Source organism: Rattus norvegicus, chromosome 1 (assembly GCF_021556685.1).
Source record: "Rattus norvegicus strain SHRSP/BbbUtx chromosome 1, alternate assembly SHRSP_T2T, whole genome shotgun sequence".
NCBI lineage: Eukaryota > Metazoa > Chordata > Mammalia > Rodentia > Muridae > Rattus > Rattus norvegicus.
The window spans coordinates 171,177,801-171,196,665 of NC_141534.1; the positions used below are offsets into that span (position 1 = coordinate 171,177,801).

At 43.0% G+C, this 18,865-nt stretch overlaps 1 protein-coding gene across 4 annotated transcripts; it reads right to left on the reverse strand.

Annotated features, from left to right (window-relative positions):
• Positions 1-10,028: 10,028 nt before the first annotated feature.
• Ubqln3 (ubiquilin 3) lies at positions 10,029-12,718 on the reverse strand. 4 transcript variants are annotated; one of them, XM_087559442.1, is made up of 3 exons: positions 12,602-12,690; positions 11,345-12,354; positions 10,029-11,240 (listed from the first exon to the last, which is right to left on the reverse strand). In XM_087559442.1, the coding sequence occupies exons 2-3, from the start codon at positions 12,351-12,353 to the stop codon at positions 11,119-11,121; spliced, it is 1,131 nt and encodes a 376-aa protein (XP_087415568.1). In that variant the 5' UTR covers position 12,354; positions 12,602-12,690; the 3' UTR covers positions 10,029-11,118.
• Between the last annotated feature and the right edge of the window lie 6,147 nt (positions 12,719-18,865).

Sequence of the window (18,865 nt, forward strand, 5' to 3'; positions counted from 1 at the left end):
CTGAACAGAATGAAGGTGGGTAATTAAAATGTGTAATCAGCTCACAGTTTCAATGGGATCCTTGTTTTCCAAGGTCCCAGATCCCAGGTAATCTGTCTATATTGTTCTAAGGGTAGTATATTCCAGATCTGAGAGCAGATAACTGCTATCAGAAAATAAACTGGGGGTTGGGGGAAGGAGAGAGATGGGTGGTACCAGGAGGATTGCAACATGGTTTAGAGGGACTGTTGCCTTTTCAGAGAGAACCCAAGTTCAGTTCCCAGCACCAGTTTCAGGCTCCTCACAACTGGCAATAACTCCAGCTCCAAGGATCCATGGCAACTTCTGGTCTCTGAACAGGTAGTACACATACGCAAGTAAGCACAGATATTTAAAAGGTGATTTTTTAAAAAGAATACTGTAGTCTCAACTCAGAGGCTGGTGCCTGGGTTAAAAGAAACAACAGCAGCTCTTTGAATCTAGATCTAAATATGATTTAACTACTATAAAACTGTGTGAGAGGGGTCATGTTTCAGCTAGAGATGTGTTAGGTTTGTGTCATTACTAATAACTCACTCTCCTCTCTCTCTCTCTCTCTCTCTTTCTCTCTCTCTCTCTCTCTCTCTCTCTCACACACACACACACACACACACACACACACAAACCTTTTTTTCCTAGCTCTAGAATTTCCAGTGACCAAAAAACTCAGACAAGGCTTCCAGGACTAAGCCACTACCCAAAGACTATACATGGACTGACCCTGGACTCTGACCTCATAGGTTGCAATGAATACCCTAGTAAAAGCACCAGTGGAAGGGGAAGCCCTTGGTCCTGCTAAGGCTGAACCCCCAGTGAGCGTGATTGTTGGGGGGAGGGTAGTAATAGGGGGAGGATGGGGAGGGGAACACCCATATAGAAGGGGAGTGGGAGGGGTTAGGGGGATGTTGGCCCGGAAACCAGGAAGGGAAATAACAATTGAAATGTAAATAAGAAATACTCAAGTTAATCAAGATGGAAAAAAAAAAAAACTCAGACAAGGATTTGCCTGCCTAGAATGCCATCTCAAAAGGAGCTGGAAAGAGGTAAAATGACTACCTAGGTCACTCTGCACCTGCACTATTTAGTAGATGTGAACCAGAATCTCCAGTATCAGCCAATATCAAGACATGACAAAATGTAATTTCAGAGTCTGAAGGAACTTTTCACTCCCAGAAACTTGCACAGTGCGCTACAGCTTGCTAACAGCTAGCCTTCCCAGATAGTGCCCAGCCCTCATAAGAATTTCTACCATAGCACTATTGCTGAAAAAGCCATTCTATTTGCTTTGTATTGCCCCCAACATGGGACAGGTTTTACAAGGTAGACAGGTTTTAGTGTTAAAATTAATATTAATAGTTTCTAGTTCAATGGCATTGTTATTTCACATCCTTTCAGGAACTTGGTTTTTGCAGATACCTGATGTGTCAGAGTGTGGAGAAGTACCTAAAACTCTGATTTCTTGGATTATTAGAGAACTTTTCACCATGGGTGGTGGCAGCACATGCCTTTAATCACAGCACTTGGGAGGCAGAGGCAAGTGGATCTCTGTGAGGTCAAAGCCAGCCTGGTCTACAAAGAAACCCCCTAGATAGCCAAGGCTACTAAAAGGAAACTATGTCTTAAAAAGAAGAAGATGAAAAGGAGGAGGGAGAAGAGGAAGGAAGGAAGGAAGGAAGGAAGGAAGGAAGGAAGGAAGGAAGGAAGGGAGAGAGAGAGAGAGAGAGAGAGAGGAAGGAAGGAAGGAAGAAAGGAAGGAAGGAAGGAAGGAAGGAAGGAAGGAAGGAAGGAAGGAAGGAAGGAAGGAAACAAAGAACGAGCTAGCTTACCATTTAGTCATGGAGACCTGAGTTGGGAATACCAGCAGCCAAGTTAAAAAAGCCAAACAGAATGCTGCACTACTGTAATTCAAGCTTTGGAAGGGATAATGATCTCAACGAATGCTGTGGCTCCTGGCGGGTCACTCTAGCAAGAACAGCACCCTCCAGTGTCAGTAGGAGACATTGTCTCAGAAATAATATGGAACATATCTGGTCAATGCCAGTCTCTATCCTTCATATGCACATGCATGAGCAAGTGTATGTGCAGACACATATGCATACGCCTGCAGGGGTGGGAGAAAGAAACACCAGAAATCCAGAAAGTATAAAGCTAGAGTTGGTTTTTGTTGTTTATTTTATATGTGTCTCTGTGTATATATGCCATGTGTATGTAGATAGATACCTGCAAAGCCCAGAAGACTGAGATTCCCGTGGAGCAGGAGTTATAGGAGGCTTCAAACTATCCAGTGTAGGTTCTGGGAACTGGACTTGGGACCTCTGCAAGAACAGTGTAGTGGTCTGAATAAAAATGACTTCCCCACGTTTATAGTGAGTGGCACTACTATGATTTGTAGCCTTGTTGAAATAGATGTGGCTTTGTTCTAGGAAGCATTTCACTAGGAGCTTGGTTTTGGGGTCTCAGAAACACAAAACCAGGCCTAGTGACACACAATCATTTCCTGCAGATCTGGATGTACAACTCCCAGCTCCTTCTCCAGCACTATGTCTGCCTGCACGCCGCCATGCTTCCCACCATGGTGATAATTATCTAAACCTCTGAAACTGTAAGCCAGACCCAATTAAATATTTTTCGGTTTTTTTTTTTTTTTTGGTTTTGCTTTGTTTTGTTTTTATAAGAACTGCTGTGGTCATAGTGTCTCGTCATAGCAATAGAAACCTCAAATAAGACAGAAATTGGTACCAGGGACTAGGGTATTCCTATAATAGGCTTGAGTGTGTTTTTGTTTGGAGGAATGTATAGTTTAAACTTTGGAAGAGAAAAGTAGCTGAATACTTTAAGTGGGACTTAATGGGCCATCACAGTAGGAACAAAGAAGACAGCAGTGCTGGGTTGATTTGAACTGTAGAGGCCTGAGTTCAGGAGGTTTCAGAGAAGACTGTGGCCTAGAAACTATTATATTTTGGTGAAGAATGAGGCTGCTTTCTGCCCTTATCCAAAAAAAAAAAAAAAAAAAAACTGCCGGAGGCTAAATTTACGTCTTTTGAATTAATTACATTTGCAGAAGAAATGTCAAAACAACTTAGTATTGACTCTATCACGTCAATTATTAGTGTTTATCATGTGGTTATTAGTGTTTATGCTTGTGAAAATTTTATAATAAAAAGGAGCAAGCTAAGCAAGGAGAAATATAAAATATAGAAGATGAAGAGCAAAGGGCACTGGGAAGTGGAAAGGAGTTAAGTCCTGTATTCAAGGAGATAAAAGATTAATGAAAAGCCTGCTGCTAAGGGAAATAAAGGGAGTGGTGATCTCAGAGCAAGACCCCCACCCAGCTAAGCTTCTGACTTGTAAAAAAATGTAGTTAAATAAATGTGAAAATGAATTAAAGGAAAGCTTCAGGCCAGGCATGGTGTGCATACCTTTAATCCAAAGAAAGAGGCTGGTAGATCTCTAAGTTCAAGGCCAGTCTGGTCTACAGGGCAAGTTCCAGGACAGCCAAGCTTAGGCAGAGAAGGAACCCATAGGAAACTAAGAGCTGGTAAAAACATTTTCGAACAAGGGGGCTACGTTCCACTCTCAGGAAGCAGTAGAGCTTAGCAGCTTCAGTCATGTATGGTTTTGGCTTTAAAGTCAAGGATAGAAGAAAGGAGTTATGGAAACTCCCTCTGAGACTAACAAAAGCTTTTGAGGCCAGGCACGTGTCAGGATTGTCCCTACGTGGGAGGCCTAGAGAGGCCACTGTGTGAAGCTATGATATGAAGCCTGTATTGCTCAGAGGCTCCAAGATAATGGAGATGCTAGAGTTGTGGGATGTCTGCCAAGGAAGTTTACCACCAGGAGTGGAATAGCCCAAGAGAAAGAAGCGTGTTGCAGTCAACAAAGCTGAAAGGACTTGGAGATCCAATGAATGTTTTGACATCAGACATGGAGATGCAGAGTTTGGAGTCTGCTCAGATGGCTGTCAGTCTTGCTTTGGTATTTCCTCACTGTGCCCCCTTTGGGAGTTGTTATATGCATCCTGTGCACTGTATATTATAAGTATGTGATTTGCTTCTCACTTTAATTTTACAGGGGATTACAGTTAAGAGATTGAATAAGTCTCAGAACTGAGTTTGAACTTTATATTTTTAAATAGTGCTGATACTGTCATAGGCTGTGGGAACTTTTGAAGTTAAACTAAATGTATTTTGCATCATGATATGGCTACAAGTTTATGGGAGCCAGAGTGTGGAATGTGGTTATTTAAAATAAAAATGCTCCCCCCAAGGGTCCATAGCAAGTGGCACTATTAGAATATGTGGCCTTGTTGGAATATGTGTGGCTTTGTCCTAGGAAGTATGTCACTAGGGTCTGGGCTTTCAGGTCTCAGCTCAAAACCAGGCCTAGTGGCACACAGTCACTTCTGCCACCTAATTCAGATGTAGAACTCTTAGTAGCTCCAGCACCGTGTCTGCCTGCACGCCACTATGCTTCCCACCATGTAGATAACGGACTAAACCTCTGAAACTCTAAGCCAGAACCAATTACATGTTTTCCTTTATAAGAATTGCTGTGGTTGGGGCTGGAGAGATGGCTCAGAGGTTAAGAGTACTGACTGCTCTTCCAGAGGTCCTGAGTTCAATTCCCAGCAACCACATGGTGGCTCACAACCATCTGTAGTGAGATCTGATGCCCTCTTCTGGTGTGTCTGAAGACAGCTACAGTATACTCATATATAATTAATAAATCTTAAAAAAAAAAAGAAAAAAAAGAATTGCTGTGGTCACAGTATCTCTTCACAATAATAGAACCCTAAATAGGACAAATCCTCTTCACCACTAAGCCATCTTTCCAGCACCCAACAACCACAATTTTACTAAAACCATATTTTACTAAAACCAATTTTACTAAACCCAGTGCTAGTAGAAAGACCACCGTTGTGGTACTAGTTGTAGTATCCTGAAAGTGGAATCACTTTTGTTCTCTATATTCTAATTTTCCTATTGACATAGCTGCAATTTACACACACCAATCCTTACTACAATAGTGATGACTGTCTAACTCACATCACACTTGCATAACGATCAACACACCAAAGAGGATAAACTATGTAGCCAGTAACAAAGCAGTTTTCCCTTGCACTGACCTCTCAGAATATGCAGTAGAAGAAAAAGACTTACTCAGAGTCTGTTAAAATGTAATGGGAAGGAACAAAGATGAGTTAACAGAGAAAATTTGAATAAATGGAAGAATACTTTCCTTGAAAAGCAAAGATGTCTGTTATAAATTTCTCAGTTCTCTACCAATTTGTAACTGTCATGAAAAGCCAATCAAAACCTCATTTGCCTTTCTGAAATTTGAATTCTGTTCCAACATATTTAGGAAAATAAACAAAAATCCAGAGCATTTTTTCAGAACAATGGTCTGAGCACTTGCTTTTTTGTCAAGTTCCCTGAAGTTGTTCCCTGAACAACTAACTACGAGTAGATGAAATAAGAACACAGGGATGTAAATGGGCGTACACGTGTGTAAATGCTTTGACTCCATGCCCATGTGTGCAGGAGTCAGATATTCAAAACACCCAATGAAATACTTCAAATCACACCCTGCTCGCAAGTTGGGAACTAAGAATTAAAGCAGAAATGAATCATTTCTTTGGGCACAGTAACTAAAACCATGGAGTCTAAAAATAAACTAATTTCACATCTGGGCTCAAATAGAATGCTTCCTACCTAGCAATGTGCTTTCTCCTCCTTGTGTGCCTCAGCTTTCCTAATCCCTAAGCCAAAAATACATGACATGGAGAAAGGGAAAATGTCTTCTCCCAGGACAAGCCTTCTGGTATGTTGCCCAATCCCAATTGGTCAACTGGTCCCATCTACTCCTCTATCTCCTGCACTCCCTCTCAACTTCCTGACTCCTTACCAGTTACACTGTGTGTGTGTGTGTGTGTGTGTGTGTGTGTGTGTGTGTGTGTGTGTGTGTGTGTGTGTGCACAAATATCACCAGTTGAGTGGGTGCTCAACACCATTCAGTGCAGCTCATATGCACATATGTTGAAGGCTGACACTTGGGGTTAGATAGCCTGTTAGGAAATTCATTCCCAGAGAAGACTAATCCTCTTTCAACGTCCATCAATTACCTACAGTCCTTCGTCTAGGGATGGGGTCTTGTGAGATTTCCTACATTCAGGTTACGAAGTGTGTAAGTCTTGTTTAGAAGAGTGTGTTGCTAAGATTTCAAGGGGATGGGGGGTTTATAGACAGGAAACTGGGAAGGGGAATAATATTTGAAATGTAAGTAAAGAAATATATCTAATAAAAATTTAAAAAATAAAGTAGTAAAAATTAAAATTTTTTTAAAAAAAGGATTTCATAGGTGCAGCTCTGTATTACATGGAAAACACTATCTCATTGCAGATGTCTTGGTCCTCTGGCTTCTAAAATCTTTTTGCTAAAGTGATGCTCAACTTCCTGTCTGGGATCAAGCAACTAAAGATGTAATCACTTTTTTTGTTTGATTTTTTTCTAGTAAATCTCCTGGTAAAGGAAAAGATCTTATTTGGAGGGAGCCAGGTACTAGGCCCAGTATAATGACATCTAAGTCTGCCTTTTCTTTTCCATGCATATCACCCTCATCTCATCTTGTCAAAGCCCAGGTACTTCATCTTAGATCATTGTTGATAACAAGACTCAGAGCAGTGACAGTGGATGGGAAGAGATGAGAAGTCCAGCAGACATCAACCTGTAGGGGTCTTCTCTCCCTCAAATTCCAAGGGCCTTGCTCCCTCAAGACACGAGCTCTGTTCTGGCCTTTACTCTGTCAGACACCAGCTCTGTTTCCCAGCAGCTTCTACTGATGTATATTGACCGTTGTAAACATTTTCTCATCTATCCTCCCTTCTGCTTACTCATACTTCAAGGCTCCATCATTTAATCACTTATTTCTTTTCCACTTGTCAGACTTCGCCTTAGTTGCTGGGTAGAAGGCAGCAACCTTCTCTGTCCCAGGATGATGTTTCCTCCAGGTACACCACCATGGCACTGGGTAAGTCAGTCACCATTGAAGCTTCAGCAAAGATTCCAAGCATTCAATCAACTCCAGAGAGTTCTTGAGAGTTAGTGGGATAGTCAATTAGTGAGACAGTTATAGGTAACAGTGTAGCAGATCCTTGCAAACTTTTGGATGTATCACATGATTCAAGAATGCTGCTTCTGGATAAACATCCAAAGGAAATGAACTCGATGTAGAAAAGAGAGTCCCAGATGCCTGTGTTTTTATAGCATTATGTCCAACTGCTAATATGTGTAACAGCCTAGATGGATGAATTTAGAAAATCTAGTGTGTGTGTGTGTGTGTGTGTGTGTGTGTGTATGTATATGCATATATATATATCATTGAGTATTATTTGACAACAAAATGAATGAAGCCTTTTCATTTGCAACAATACACATGGTTAAAGACAAAAATTGTTATTTGAAATAAGGTAAACACAGAAAAATAAGGGTTGTGTGTTCTCTTATAAAGCTTAAGTCAATAGGAGGGTTTTATAACATAGCCCAGTTGTAAAGTCTGTTTTCATGGCACATGTGAGCCATGTCAGTTTGAAAGCAAAGTAGAAATCAAAACAGGGCTGCAGAGATGAGTCAGAGGTTAAGAGCACTGACTTCTCTTCCAGAGGTCCTGAGTTCAATTCCCAGCAACCACATGGTGGTTCACAACCATCTGTAATGGGATCTGATGCCCTCTTCTGCTGTGTCTGAAGACAGTGACACTGTACTCACATACATAACATTAAAAAAAAAAGCAAGACAGGAGGCTGGATCTGATGTGTGTGTGCAGTATTCAATATGGACCTATCTCATTGGACTCTGTTGATATATACTAGTAGTACATGTTAACAGAAATATTGTATGAAGAGGCTATGACAAGAACAAAATTCACTAAACACTCTCCTAGCCACGACTTTAAAACTCATCCTAGGGCTGGAAGGATGGCTCAGCAGATAAAAAGCACTGTTCTTCCAGAAGTCCTGAGGTCAAGTTTTAGCAAGAGATTGGTGGCTTACAACCATCTGTAATGGGATCCGATGTCCTCTTCTGGTGTGTCTGAGGATAGCTACAGTGTGCTCAAATAAAATTAAAAAACAAACAAACAAAAACTCATCCTAAGTGTTCTTTTCCTGAGGAGCTTTCAAGATTTCTCTCACCCAGATGAACAGCAAATAATTAAGATTTATTTTTGTATGGGTGTTTGGGTCTGTGTACATGCAAAGATAAAGATGGGTGCCCTTGGTGTCCAGAAGAAAGCAACAGACTCCCTAGAGCTAGAATTACACGTAGTTGTGAGCCACCTACCCCATAAAGGGTTCTGGAACTAAACTTAGGTCCTCTACAAAAGCAGCATATACTCTTGACCACTGAGCCATCTCTCTGACTCCAAAAAATTTCTTTATACAAAGATTATTTTCCTCTTGGATTTCCAAAGGTGGAAAAGTGTTGTCTCATGCACCTTCTGCAGGTACACATACCCTACAGTGTGCCTCTTCTGGGCTTTAGAAAATGGTGGGGTTAGGCTGGCCTCTTGGTTTTGCTTAGTGCTGCAATAAGAAATGTTTGATTTATCTGGACAAGATTTCCCTCAATTGTAGGAAACAGGTAGGGAAATTGGAGGGGCAAGTGCTAATAGCTCTAAGCCCCACCTAGAAACTGAAATGCAAGTGTCCAGGAAAAGTTGCTTCTAAACCTCGGTCTCATCTTTATACCACATGCTAGCTGCTGCTCTAGCAACTCTAAGATTGGATTGTGGAAGCCAAGGGGGAAGGGAGATTAGATGTGAAAGCATACTGCACTGAGCCTCTGACATTGAAATGCACACCATACGCAGTTTTTTTTCACAAAGATATAATCCACTGAAGACCTCTTTCCTTCTGTGGCTGTACTATAGCATGAAAGTTTTTGTCTGTATTCCTTGTCTGTTGGACTTGATGGACTATATTTAGTATATACACATGTACATCTGTGCATAGGGTATGCACATGTTGAAATGCACTGGGACACATTGTGCCTTTCTTGCAATAAAGATTCATGCACACATTCCTGTATATAGGTACTGAAAGTCCCACGTCACTTGATTCACTTATGGATTGTAACAGTTTTACTCTGTAAACACACAGGTAATGGGAACAATATTTTTGTCTGAGGTCTGTGTCAAAAGTCCCTCTTGCTGCATGCAGCCCTTCTGCAAGGACAGTCTTCTTCCCCACCCCCCAAAGATTTATCTGCTTCACTCTGAACATTGTTGCAGGCTTTATCTCTGGATGGCTCCCATGTCTCTCCAGACTAGACTATCAGTAAGAGTGCTCATGGTATTGCATAGATCTGCATTTGCTTTCTCTTGTGTGTGCAGCATATATATGCAGGGAAAGGTATGGTGTGTGTGTGTGTGTGTGTGTGTGTGTGTGTGTGTGTGTGTGTGTGTCGGAATGTCTGTACTGAAAATTTTTTCCACATATTCATTGTGCACATATGATCACACAAAACACAAATATTAAATATTCAAAAAGAAAAGGAAAAAGATGAAAGAGGAAGACTCTTGTCTCTGAATCTGTCCATAAGAAGTAATATAAACTGGGTAAGACTGCAGAATCCATAATTATAATTGAGACTGGATCCTTCCTACTGTAGCTCTTACCAACCCAGAGATTAAGGTCAAGTCTGTGAGATAGCTTTTAGAGATTAAATGTATGAAATGGTGTCCTTTCTCAAGCCAGGCATGTAATAAGGCATACCAAAATAGAGTGTGTGGCAGCTTGCTCCTATAATACACCAAAATTTGAAAAACTTCCAGAAGCCCCAGGAAATCCATGGGCCTTCTGCTTCAAAGAGTGGCAGCAACACCTCCTCCCAACCCCAAGTCTTTGGTTCCTCTAGCTTCCCACCATTTAGCTTCCTATACCCTCCAGAGAAACAGTCTTTACCACCTGTTTCTACCCCCTTTTCTCAAAGCCCACAAGAATCAGACTCAGGCAATTGGCAGCACTAGAGACTGGATGTAATTGCATCGCACGATAGGCACACACAGAACTCAGTCAAAGGCCCCAGGTAGAAGAGTGTCAGTCACAGTTGGATCACACAGCATCCCCACCCTACTTCTGGCTTGTCATCTTCCACATTGACTCCAGAACATCGTCTCCACAGTAAAGAACATCATAGTAATTTGGTTTATAGTGCAGCTGTATTCAAGAATAGGAGAACTAGGGTAATAAGACATGGGGGAAGAACACAAAGGAAAAGATATGGTCCAAATAACAAGAGTTCCTAAGACTTCCTCAGTTTCTCCACAGCAGCATCTACATCACCCCCTGTAGCAATGAGGGCCTGGAGATTGGCTTCCAGATTCAGAAAGCCCATAGCCCGTAGTTGCTCCAGCTGTACCCGGAAGTGAGCCTCCAGTTGTAGCTGCTGGGGATTGGTACTAGCTAACGCTTGCAACACCTGGAGAAAGGGGGAGGAATGGAAACCTAGCTCTGCAGAACCCTGTACTAAGGAAATCTGAGAAGTTGGGGTTGGTCGGGGATCCTCAGACATAACAACACCTTCCCTAGATTCTGTACCTCCTATTACACCACTCAACCCTGCTAGGCAAGGCATGAACCAGAGCAGGAGGCGGGGTGCTTCAGTAGCCAGAATCTGCAGACCCTGCTCAATCTGCAGCAAGGCTTGCATGACACGGGGATTTGTCATGGCTGTCTGAAGGTGCAGCAGTAGTGGGAGCTGTTGATGTAGCTCATTCTGCATTCGAGGGACTTGATTTGTTAAAGCTGATCTCAGAGATCTTGGGTAACCTGTTGGAGGAAGCCAGGGAGATTCTGGGGCTCCAGGAGTAGGTGATATAAGGGATGATGGTGTAGAAACAAATGGGGATCTGTTGGCATTATCCCCTATCTGAGAGGTAAGATTGGGCAGGCCAGTACTCGGGCCAGTAGAACTCTTCCCTGAATCATGTAGGCTTCCACCTTGTCCAGTACTGTTCTCAGATGAATGTCTCAAGAAAGCTGGGCAGGACGACTTTCCCTTGATTGCTACTGAGTCTTTGGGCAGAGGTTGGCCTGACCCAGGTTTAGGGGATGGGGGTAAATTTGGAGGAACTCTGTTTCCTGATAGTGGTGTTTCCTGGCTTGAACTTGGAGTTGGCACAGTACCCTGCAGGTAGGATCCCAGGGCCTGAGAAGTCTCGTGTAACTGTTGGAGATAATCAAAGAGTCCTATGTTACCCAGAAAGCTTGGAAGCCTATTTCTACTCTCAGATGTATCCTGGTCCCCAGGCTGTCTCCCTTGTCTGCTACCTGAAACCCCACAAGTGGAAGTCCAGGGATTGGGAAGAGGGTCACAGTTCTCTGTCCTTGAGGGTTGGCTGCTGGTGGTGGTGGTACTAGCAGTAGTAGCAGTAGCAAAAGGATTGCCACCAAACTGCTCCTGTACCGCATTAAGCATGGGATCCATAATATCTGTGTACATAGTACGCAGCACATTGTAGCCACCAGGGATGCTCTCCAGGTTACTGAGTGCTCGATCCTGGCTACGCATCATCTCCTGCATCATGGAAGGGTTACGTAAAAACTCCATTGTCTGCCGCATGATCTCGGGGTTATTAAGAATATGACCAATCTCAGGGTTCTGCTGGATCAGCTGCTGCATGTGAGGATTATCAAGAACCAGCTGGCGCATTAGGCCCGTGTTGGACAGCAGACCCTGGATGAAGGGGTCATCAACCAGCTGAGCCACAAGTTCAGGCACTGACATGTGCTGCCACATCAGTGAGCCTGGCTGGTCAGAGAAGCTACCTGAGGTCAGACCCAACCCACTGAGGCCTGTGAGGACCCCTAAGCTGAAAGAAGGAGACCCATCCACAGGGTAAGCAGAATTTGGCTGAGGGAGTTCTAGAGGATTTGGGCCTGGAGTGGAGACTGGTGGTGCTGGGCACTCAGTGCCTGTGGTCCGACGCTGCATCTTGATGACGAGGTGAACTGTGAGGCCATCTCGAACTCCACACTGTGCCAATGAGTCAGGGTCCTTGAGGATTTTTCCCGCAAAGATCAGGACCAGCTGATTTGGATGTGCTTTAAAGCGGTGTGATATCTTTTCCTTTAACTGCCGGATGGTACACGTGTCTACAACTGAGAAATCCTCCTTGTCCTTGGGTGTCTTCACTGTCACCCGGATGAGCTGGGAATCCTGTACTGGCGCTGGGCTGCCCTGTGGTAGAGCCTCTCCACTTTTGGCCATGATGGGCAGCAGGAGGCCCAGGTCTGTGGGGACACAGCTGAGGGGATGGGGGTGGGAGACGAAGATCATCCTTTCAAACAATGATGAAAGTGAGGAAGGAGTATAAGGAGGGCCTTGGGTCTCTGGGGCAGGGGAAGGTGTAGTGTTCACATGGAAAGGACCACTAGGTCACTTGGACAGGACTGCTTTGAGGGAACTATGGACTTAGGATGTGTTAGTCAGGGAGAAAAACACTCAGGGCCCAGGGAAATGGTCTTCAGATGATGAATAAAGGAATGGAAGGGGCAATAAAAGGGCCCAATTTGGGGGATACACACCAATCTGCTGTGGCCCCGTCCTTCCTCTTAGGCAGGGCTCCAAACTGCCCTCATCTTGCTGTACAGCCACCCTGCAGGCCTTCTGGGCTGGAACCCATTCTATCTGTCACCTCTGTGACCTCAGCACTGACATCACAACCTCATACCACGAATACTAGAGATTCCAAGAGTTCCTGGCAACCCTAAACTCCCACTTAACTTCTATTGTTAATTCTATAATGTTTTGTGCAGACGAATGGTCATATAAAGAAACTACATGAGGGACGTTCCAAGAAATTTAGATGGGTATAGTCACAGGTGTTTATGGTATTTATTTTTATCTAACAAAATAAAAGTGTGGCAAAATAGCTAAATATTGCAGGTCTAATGTATATCAGTGTTAAGATTACTTGATTTATTGACTAAGACTAGCTACACATTAGATATAAAAAATAGATGAAAAACTGATAAAGGTCCTAGTTGTACACAAGATTACCTTGTTAGTATATAAAAATGAATAGATATAAAAATATTGCCTTTGGTACAACATTAAAATCTGAAATATTATAATTCAGAGAAGGGGATGGACAAACAAGGTAGAAGATGAAAGATCAAATGACATTGCAAAAGTAAGAGTAACTAAATATTGAAAATTAGAGAGATAGTTCCAAAGGGCCAACTGACTACAGAATTAAGTGATTTGACAATTCTATACATGCATACATTGATCATATCTACCTATAATTCCCATTCTTATTGCTCTTGGACAACTCTCAACACATCGCTCCTCCACCCTCCTGTTCTCTTGTCTTTTTTTCTTTTTCTTCCTTTTTTAAAATTGGATATTTTATGTATTTACATTTCAAATGCTATCCCCTTTCCCATTTTTCCCTCCAGAACCCCCCTCTTTCCTCCCCCTCCCCCTGCTTTTATGAGGATACTCCCACTCCTACCCACCCACTCCCATCTCACTGCCCTGACATTCCCCTACACTGGGAAATCAAGCCTTCACAGGATCAAGGGCTCCTCCTCCTATTGATGCCAGACAATGCCATCCTGTGCTACATATGCAGCTGGAGCCATGGGTCCTTCCATGTGTGTGTATTTGGTTGGTGTTTTAGTCCCTGGGAGCTCTGAGGGAGTCTGATTGGCTGATATTGCTGTTCTTCCTCTGGGGTTGCAAACCCCTTCAGTTCCTTCAGTCTCTTCCCTAACTCCTCCATTGGGGTCCCTGTGCTCAGTCCAATGGTTAGCATCAAGCATCCTCATCTGTATCAATAAGACTCTGGCAGAGCCTCTCAGAAGACATCCATATAAGGTTCCTGTCAGCAAGCACTTCTTGGCATCAGCAATAGTGTCTGGGTTTGGTGGCTGTGTATGGGATGGGTCCCCAGGTGGGGCAGTCTCTGGATGGCCTTTCCTTTAGTCTCTGCTCCACTCTTTGTCCCTGAATTTCCTTTAGACAGGAGCAATTCTGGGTTAAAATTTTGAGAAGTATGGGTGGCCCCAACCACCAACCAGAGGCCTTGGCTAACCTCTGGATATGGTCTCTACAGGTTCTTCCTCCCCTTTGTTTGGCATTTTAGCTAATCTCATGCCTGTTGGGTCCTGGGAGCCTCTTGCTTTCCTGGCACCTGGGACTTTCTGGCAGCTACCTCCAGTTCCCCATCCCCCATTGCTACACACCTCTGTTCAAATTCCTGACCCTCTGTCTATCATCCCCGTCTCCTCTCCTTTCTCATAACCCACTAAGTGGAGTTAATGCAGTCTGCTGGTAGACCGACTGGTCCTGGTGGCTTGGTCTTGTGCAGGTAACTATAACTGCAATGAATTCATGAGTCCATGTCATATCCAGAAGACATCATTTCCCTGCACCCTGACTCTTACATTCTCCTCAGTACACTTCTATGATGTTCTCTGAGCCTTGCAACGGTTTGGTAGAGAGTTTATTTGTGGCTAAAAACTCAAGCCGCCTGCTGAATTTGAATACAAGAGAGCAAAAGACCAGCTGTGATACAGTACTTGGGAACAGAAATCCTGTTTGGAAAGTGGTTAAGAGCAAACGAGTCAAAAAACAAGTTTATCGAATAAGAGTAGAACAAATGAGAGAAGGGGGTTGTGGTACTTAAAAGCCTTTTAGTGTGTGCTTTCTTTTCTGAAGACTAGCATGTGATAGTTTTATTTTGGTGAAAACATTTCCAGTGAGGAGGAAGAAACTGGTACAAGAATAGAAGAAGCAATCACAAGCTTTAATCCTTACACAGAGTGAGCAAGGGCCTAAGTAGGTGGTTTGACTTACGAACACAAACTGCTTATTCTTCATACGAGAATGGATGACAGAACATGTAAGATGAGGAGTTTAGTTGGTTGTTATTTGGAAGCAAATGTTCTCTTTGGGTCTCTTCTGTGTTTTGGTTAAATTAGGTGAAATATTCTTTGACATTCAGACTGAAAAAAGATGTTGAAAATTTGAGAAAAGCAGGAAAGATATTACATATTCACCACAAAGGATAAAAAATGACCAGATCCACCGATCTGACGAGAGCAGTAACATCCACATTACCTGGGAAATTCGTTAGAAGTCTGAGCCCCACTCTATATGTACGGATTTAAAACTCTTGAAATATAGTTAAAAGGTTGTGTTTTAAAACACTGGCCCTGGGTGATTCTAATATGGATTCTAGTGAGAATCTTTGCCCATAAGTATGTAGTTAGGATGACTGAATAGATTAACTGAGGCTTTGGGGATAGATTTAAAGATCAGCAAACACAGTTGTGTGGTTTCCTTACCTACAACAATTAGGCAGAGCTGAATATGAGTTTACTATAGAATTATTTCATTAATGGATCCCAGAGTCATCTTAAAAGCAAAGAATTTGGGTCAAGAAGCATGCAGAATGGTATTGGTACAGAGACAGACAGACAGACGAATGGAACAGAATTGAAGACCCAGAAATGAACCCAAACACCTATGGGCACTTGATTTTTGACAAAGGAGCCAAAACCATCCAATGGAAAAAAGATAGCATTTTCAGCAAATGGTGCTGGTTCAACTGGAGGTCAACATGTAGAAGAATGCAAATCGATCCATGCTTATCATCCTGTACAAAGCTTAAGTCCAAGTGGATCAAGGACCTCCACATCAAACCAGATACACTCAAACTAATAGAAGAAAAACTAGGGCAGCATCTGGAACACATGGATACTGGAAAAAAGTTCCTGAACAAAACACCAATGGCTTATGCTTTAAGATCAAGAATCGACAAATGGGATCTCATAAAACTGCAAAGCTTCTGTAAGGCAAAGGACACTGTGGTTAGGACAAAATGGCAACCAACAGATTGGGAAAAGATCTTTACCAATCCTACAACAGATAGAGGCCTTATATCCAAAATATACAAAGAACTCAAGAAGTTAGACTGCAGGGAGACAAATAACCCTATTAAAAAATGGGGTTCAGAGCTAAACAAAGAATTCACAGCTGAGGAATGCCTAATGGTTGAGAAACACCTAAAGAAATGTTCAACATCTTTAGTCATAAGGGAAATGCAAATCAAAACAACCCTGAGATTTCACCTCACACCAGTGAGAATGGCTAAGATCAAAAACTCAGGTGACAGCAGATGCTGGCGAGGATGTGGAGAAAGAGGAACACTCCTCCATTGTTGGTGGGATTGCAGACTGGTACAACCATTCTGGAAATCAGTCTGGAGGTTCCTCAGAAAATTGGACATTGAACTGCCTGAGGATTCAGCTATACCTCTCTTGGACATATACGCAAAAGATGCCCCAACATATAAAAACAACACCTGCTCCACTATGTTCATAGCAGCCTTATTTATAATAGACAGAAGCTGGAAAGAACCCAGATGCTCTTCAACAGAGGAATGGATACAAAAAATGTGGTACATCTACACAATGGAATATTACTCAGCTATCAAAAACAATGCCTTTATGAAATTCATAGACAAATGGTTGGAACTGGAAAATATCATCCTGTGTGAGGTAACCCAATCACAGAAAAACACACATGGTATGCACTCATTGATAAATGGCTATTAGCCCAAATGCTTGAATTACCCTAGATGCATAGAACACATGAAACTCAAGACAGATGATCAAAATGTGAATGCTTCACTCCTTCTTTAAAAGGGGAACAAGAATACCCTTGGCAGGGAATAGAGAGGCAAAGATTAAAACAGAGACTGAAGGAACACCCATTCAGAGCCTGCCCCACATGTGGCCCATACATATACAGCCACCCAATTAGACAAGATGGATGAAGCAAAGAAGTACAGACCGACAGGAGCCGGATGTAGATCTCTCCTGAGAGACACAGCCAGAATACAGCAAATACAGAGGCGAATGCCAGCAGCAAACCACTGAACTGAGAATAGGACCCCCGTTGGAGGAATCAGAGAAAGAACTGGAAGAGCTTGAAGGGGCTCGAGACCCCATATGTACAACAATGCCAAGCAACCAGAGCTTCCAGGGACTAAGCCACTACCTAAAGACTATACATGGACTGACCCTGGACTCTGACCTCATAGGTAGCAATGAATATCCTAGTAAGATCACCAGTGGAAGGGGAAGCCCTTGGTCCTGCTAAGACTGAACCCCCAGTGAACGTGACTGTTGGGGGGAGGGCAGCAATGGGGGAAGGATGTGGAGGGGAACACCCATAAAGAAGGGGAGGGGGAGGGGTTAGGGGGATGTTGGTCGGGAAACCGGAAAAGGGAATAACACTCGAAATGTAAATAAGAAATACTTAAGTTAATAAAAAAAAGTAATAAAAAAAAAGAAGCATGCAGGAGGTGTAAGATTGACAGCCATTTCTGAGAACATCAGTAATGAAAGTGGTACCTACCTTGTTATATGTTGGAGCACCTTTTAGATATATGCCCAGTAGTGGTATAGCTATGTCTTCAGGTAGAACTATTTCTAATTTTCTGAGGAACAGCCAGATTTGTTTCCAAAGTAGTTTTACCAGCTTGCAGCCCCACCAGCAATGGAGAAGTGTTCCTCTTTCTCCACATCCTTGCCAGCATCTGCTGATACCTGTGGTTTTGATTTTAGCCATTCTGATTGGAGTGAGGCAGATCTCAGGGTTGTTTTGATTTTCATTTCCATGATGCTCCAACATATAACAAGGACACATGCTCTACTATGTTTATAGCAGCCTTGTTTATAACAGCCAAAAGCTGGAAACCACCCAGATATCTTTCAACAGAAGGATGGATACAGAAAATGTACATTTACACAATTAAGTACTACTCGGCTATTAAAAAAATCATAAAATTCACAGGCAGATGGATGGAACTAGAAAATATCATCTTGTGTGAGGTAACCCAGACACAAAAGAACACACATGGTATGTACTCACTGATAAGTGGATATTAGCCCAAAAGCTCAGAATACCCACAATACAACCCACAAACTATACAGAGTTTAAGAAGAAGGAACGGGCTGGAGAGATGGCTCAGCGGATAGGAGGACTGACTGTGCTTCCAGAGGTCCTGAGTTCAAATCCCAGCAACCACATGGTGGCTCACACCATCTGTAATGAGATCTGATGCCCTCTTCTGGTGCATCTGAACGCAACTACAGTGTACTCATGTAAATAAATAAAATCTTTAAAAAAAAAAAAAAGAAGAAGGAACACCAAAGTGTAGATGCTTTAATCCTACATAGAACGGAGAACAAAACAATCACAGGAGGTCAAGGGAGGGTGGGTCCTGGGAGAGAGAGGAGGGGGAAAGGGAAGGGGTAGGGGCAGGACCATGTATTGGAAGGGACAGAAGTACAGAGGGTCAGGAAATAGACTATAAACATGTATCAGTGGGGATGAAGAGCTGGAGGTAGCCACTAAAAGTCTCAGATGCCTGGGAAGTGAGAGGCTCCCCGGACTCAATGGTGATGACTTTAGGTGACATACCCAACAAAGGAAAGATGCAGCCGATAGAGACAAGCCCAGTAGATAGACACTACCCCAGTTGAGGGATGGGGCCCACCCACATATCTCAAATTTTTTAACCCAGAAATATTCCTGTCCAAATAGAAGACAGGGACAAAATGGAACCAAGCCTGAAGGAAAGGCCACCCAGAGACCGCCCCACCTAGGCATCCATCCCAACTGCAGACCCCCACACTATTGCTGACGCAGAGAAGGGCTTGCTGACAGGAGCATGGTATGGCTATTCCCTAAAGGTTCTACCAGCATCTAACCAATACAGATTCAGATACTCACGGCCAACCATCAGACTGAGCCCAGGGACCCTAATGGAA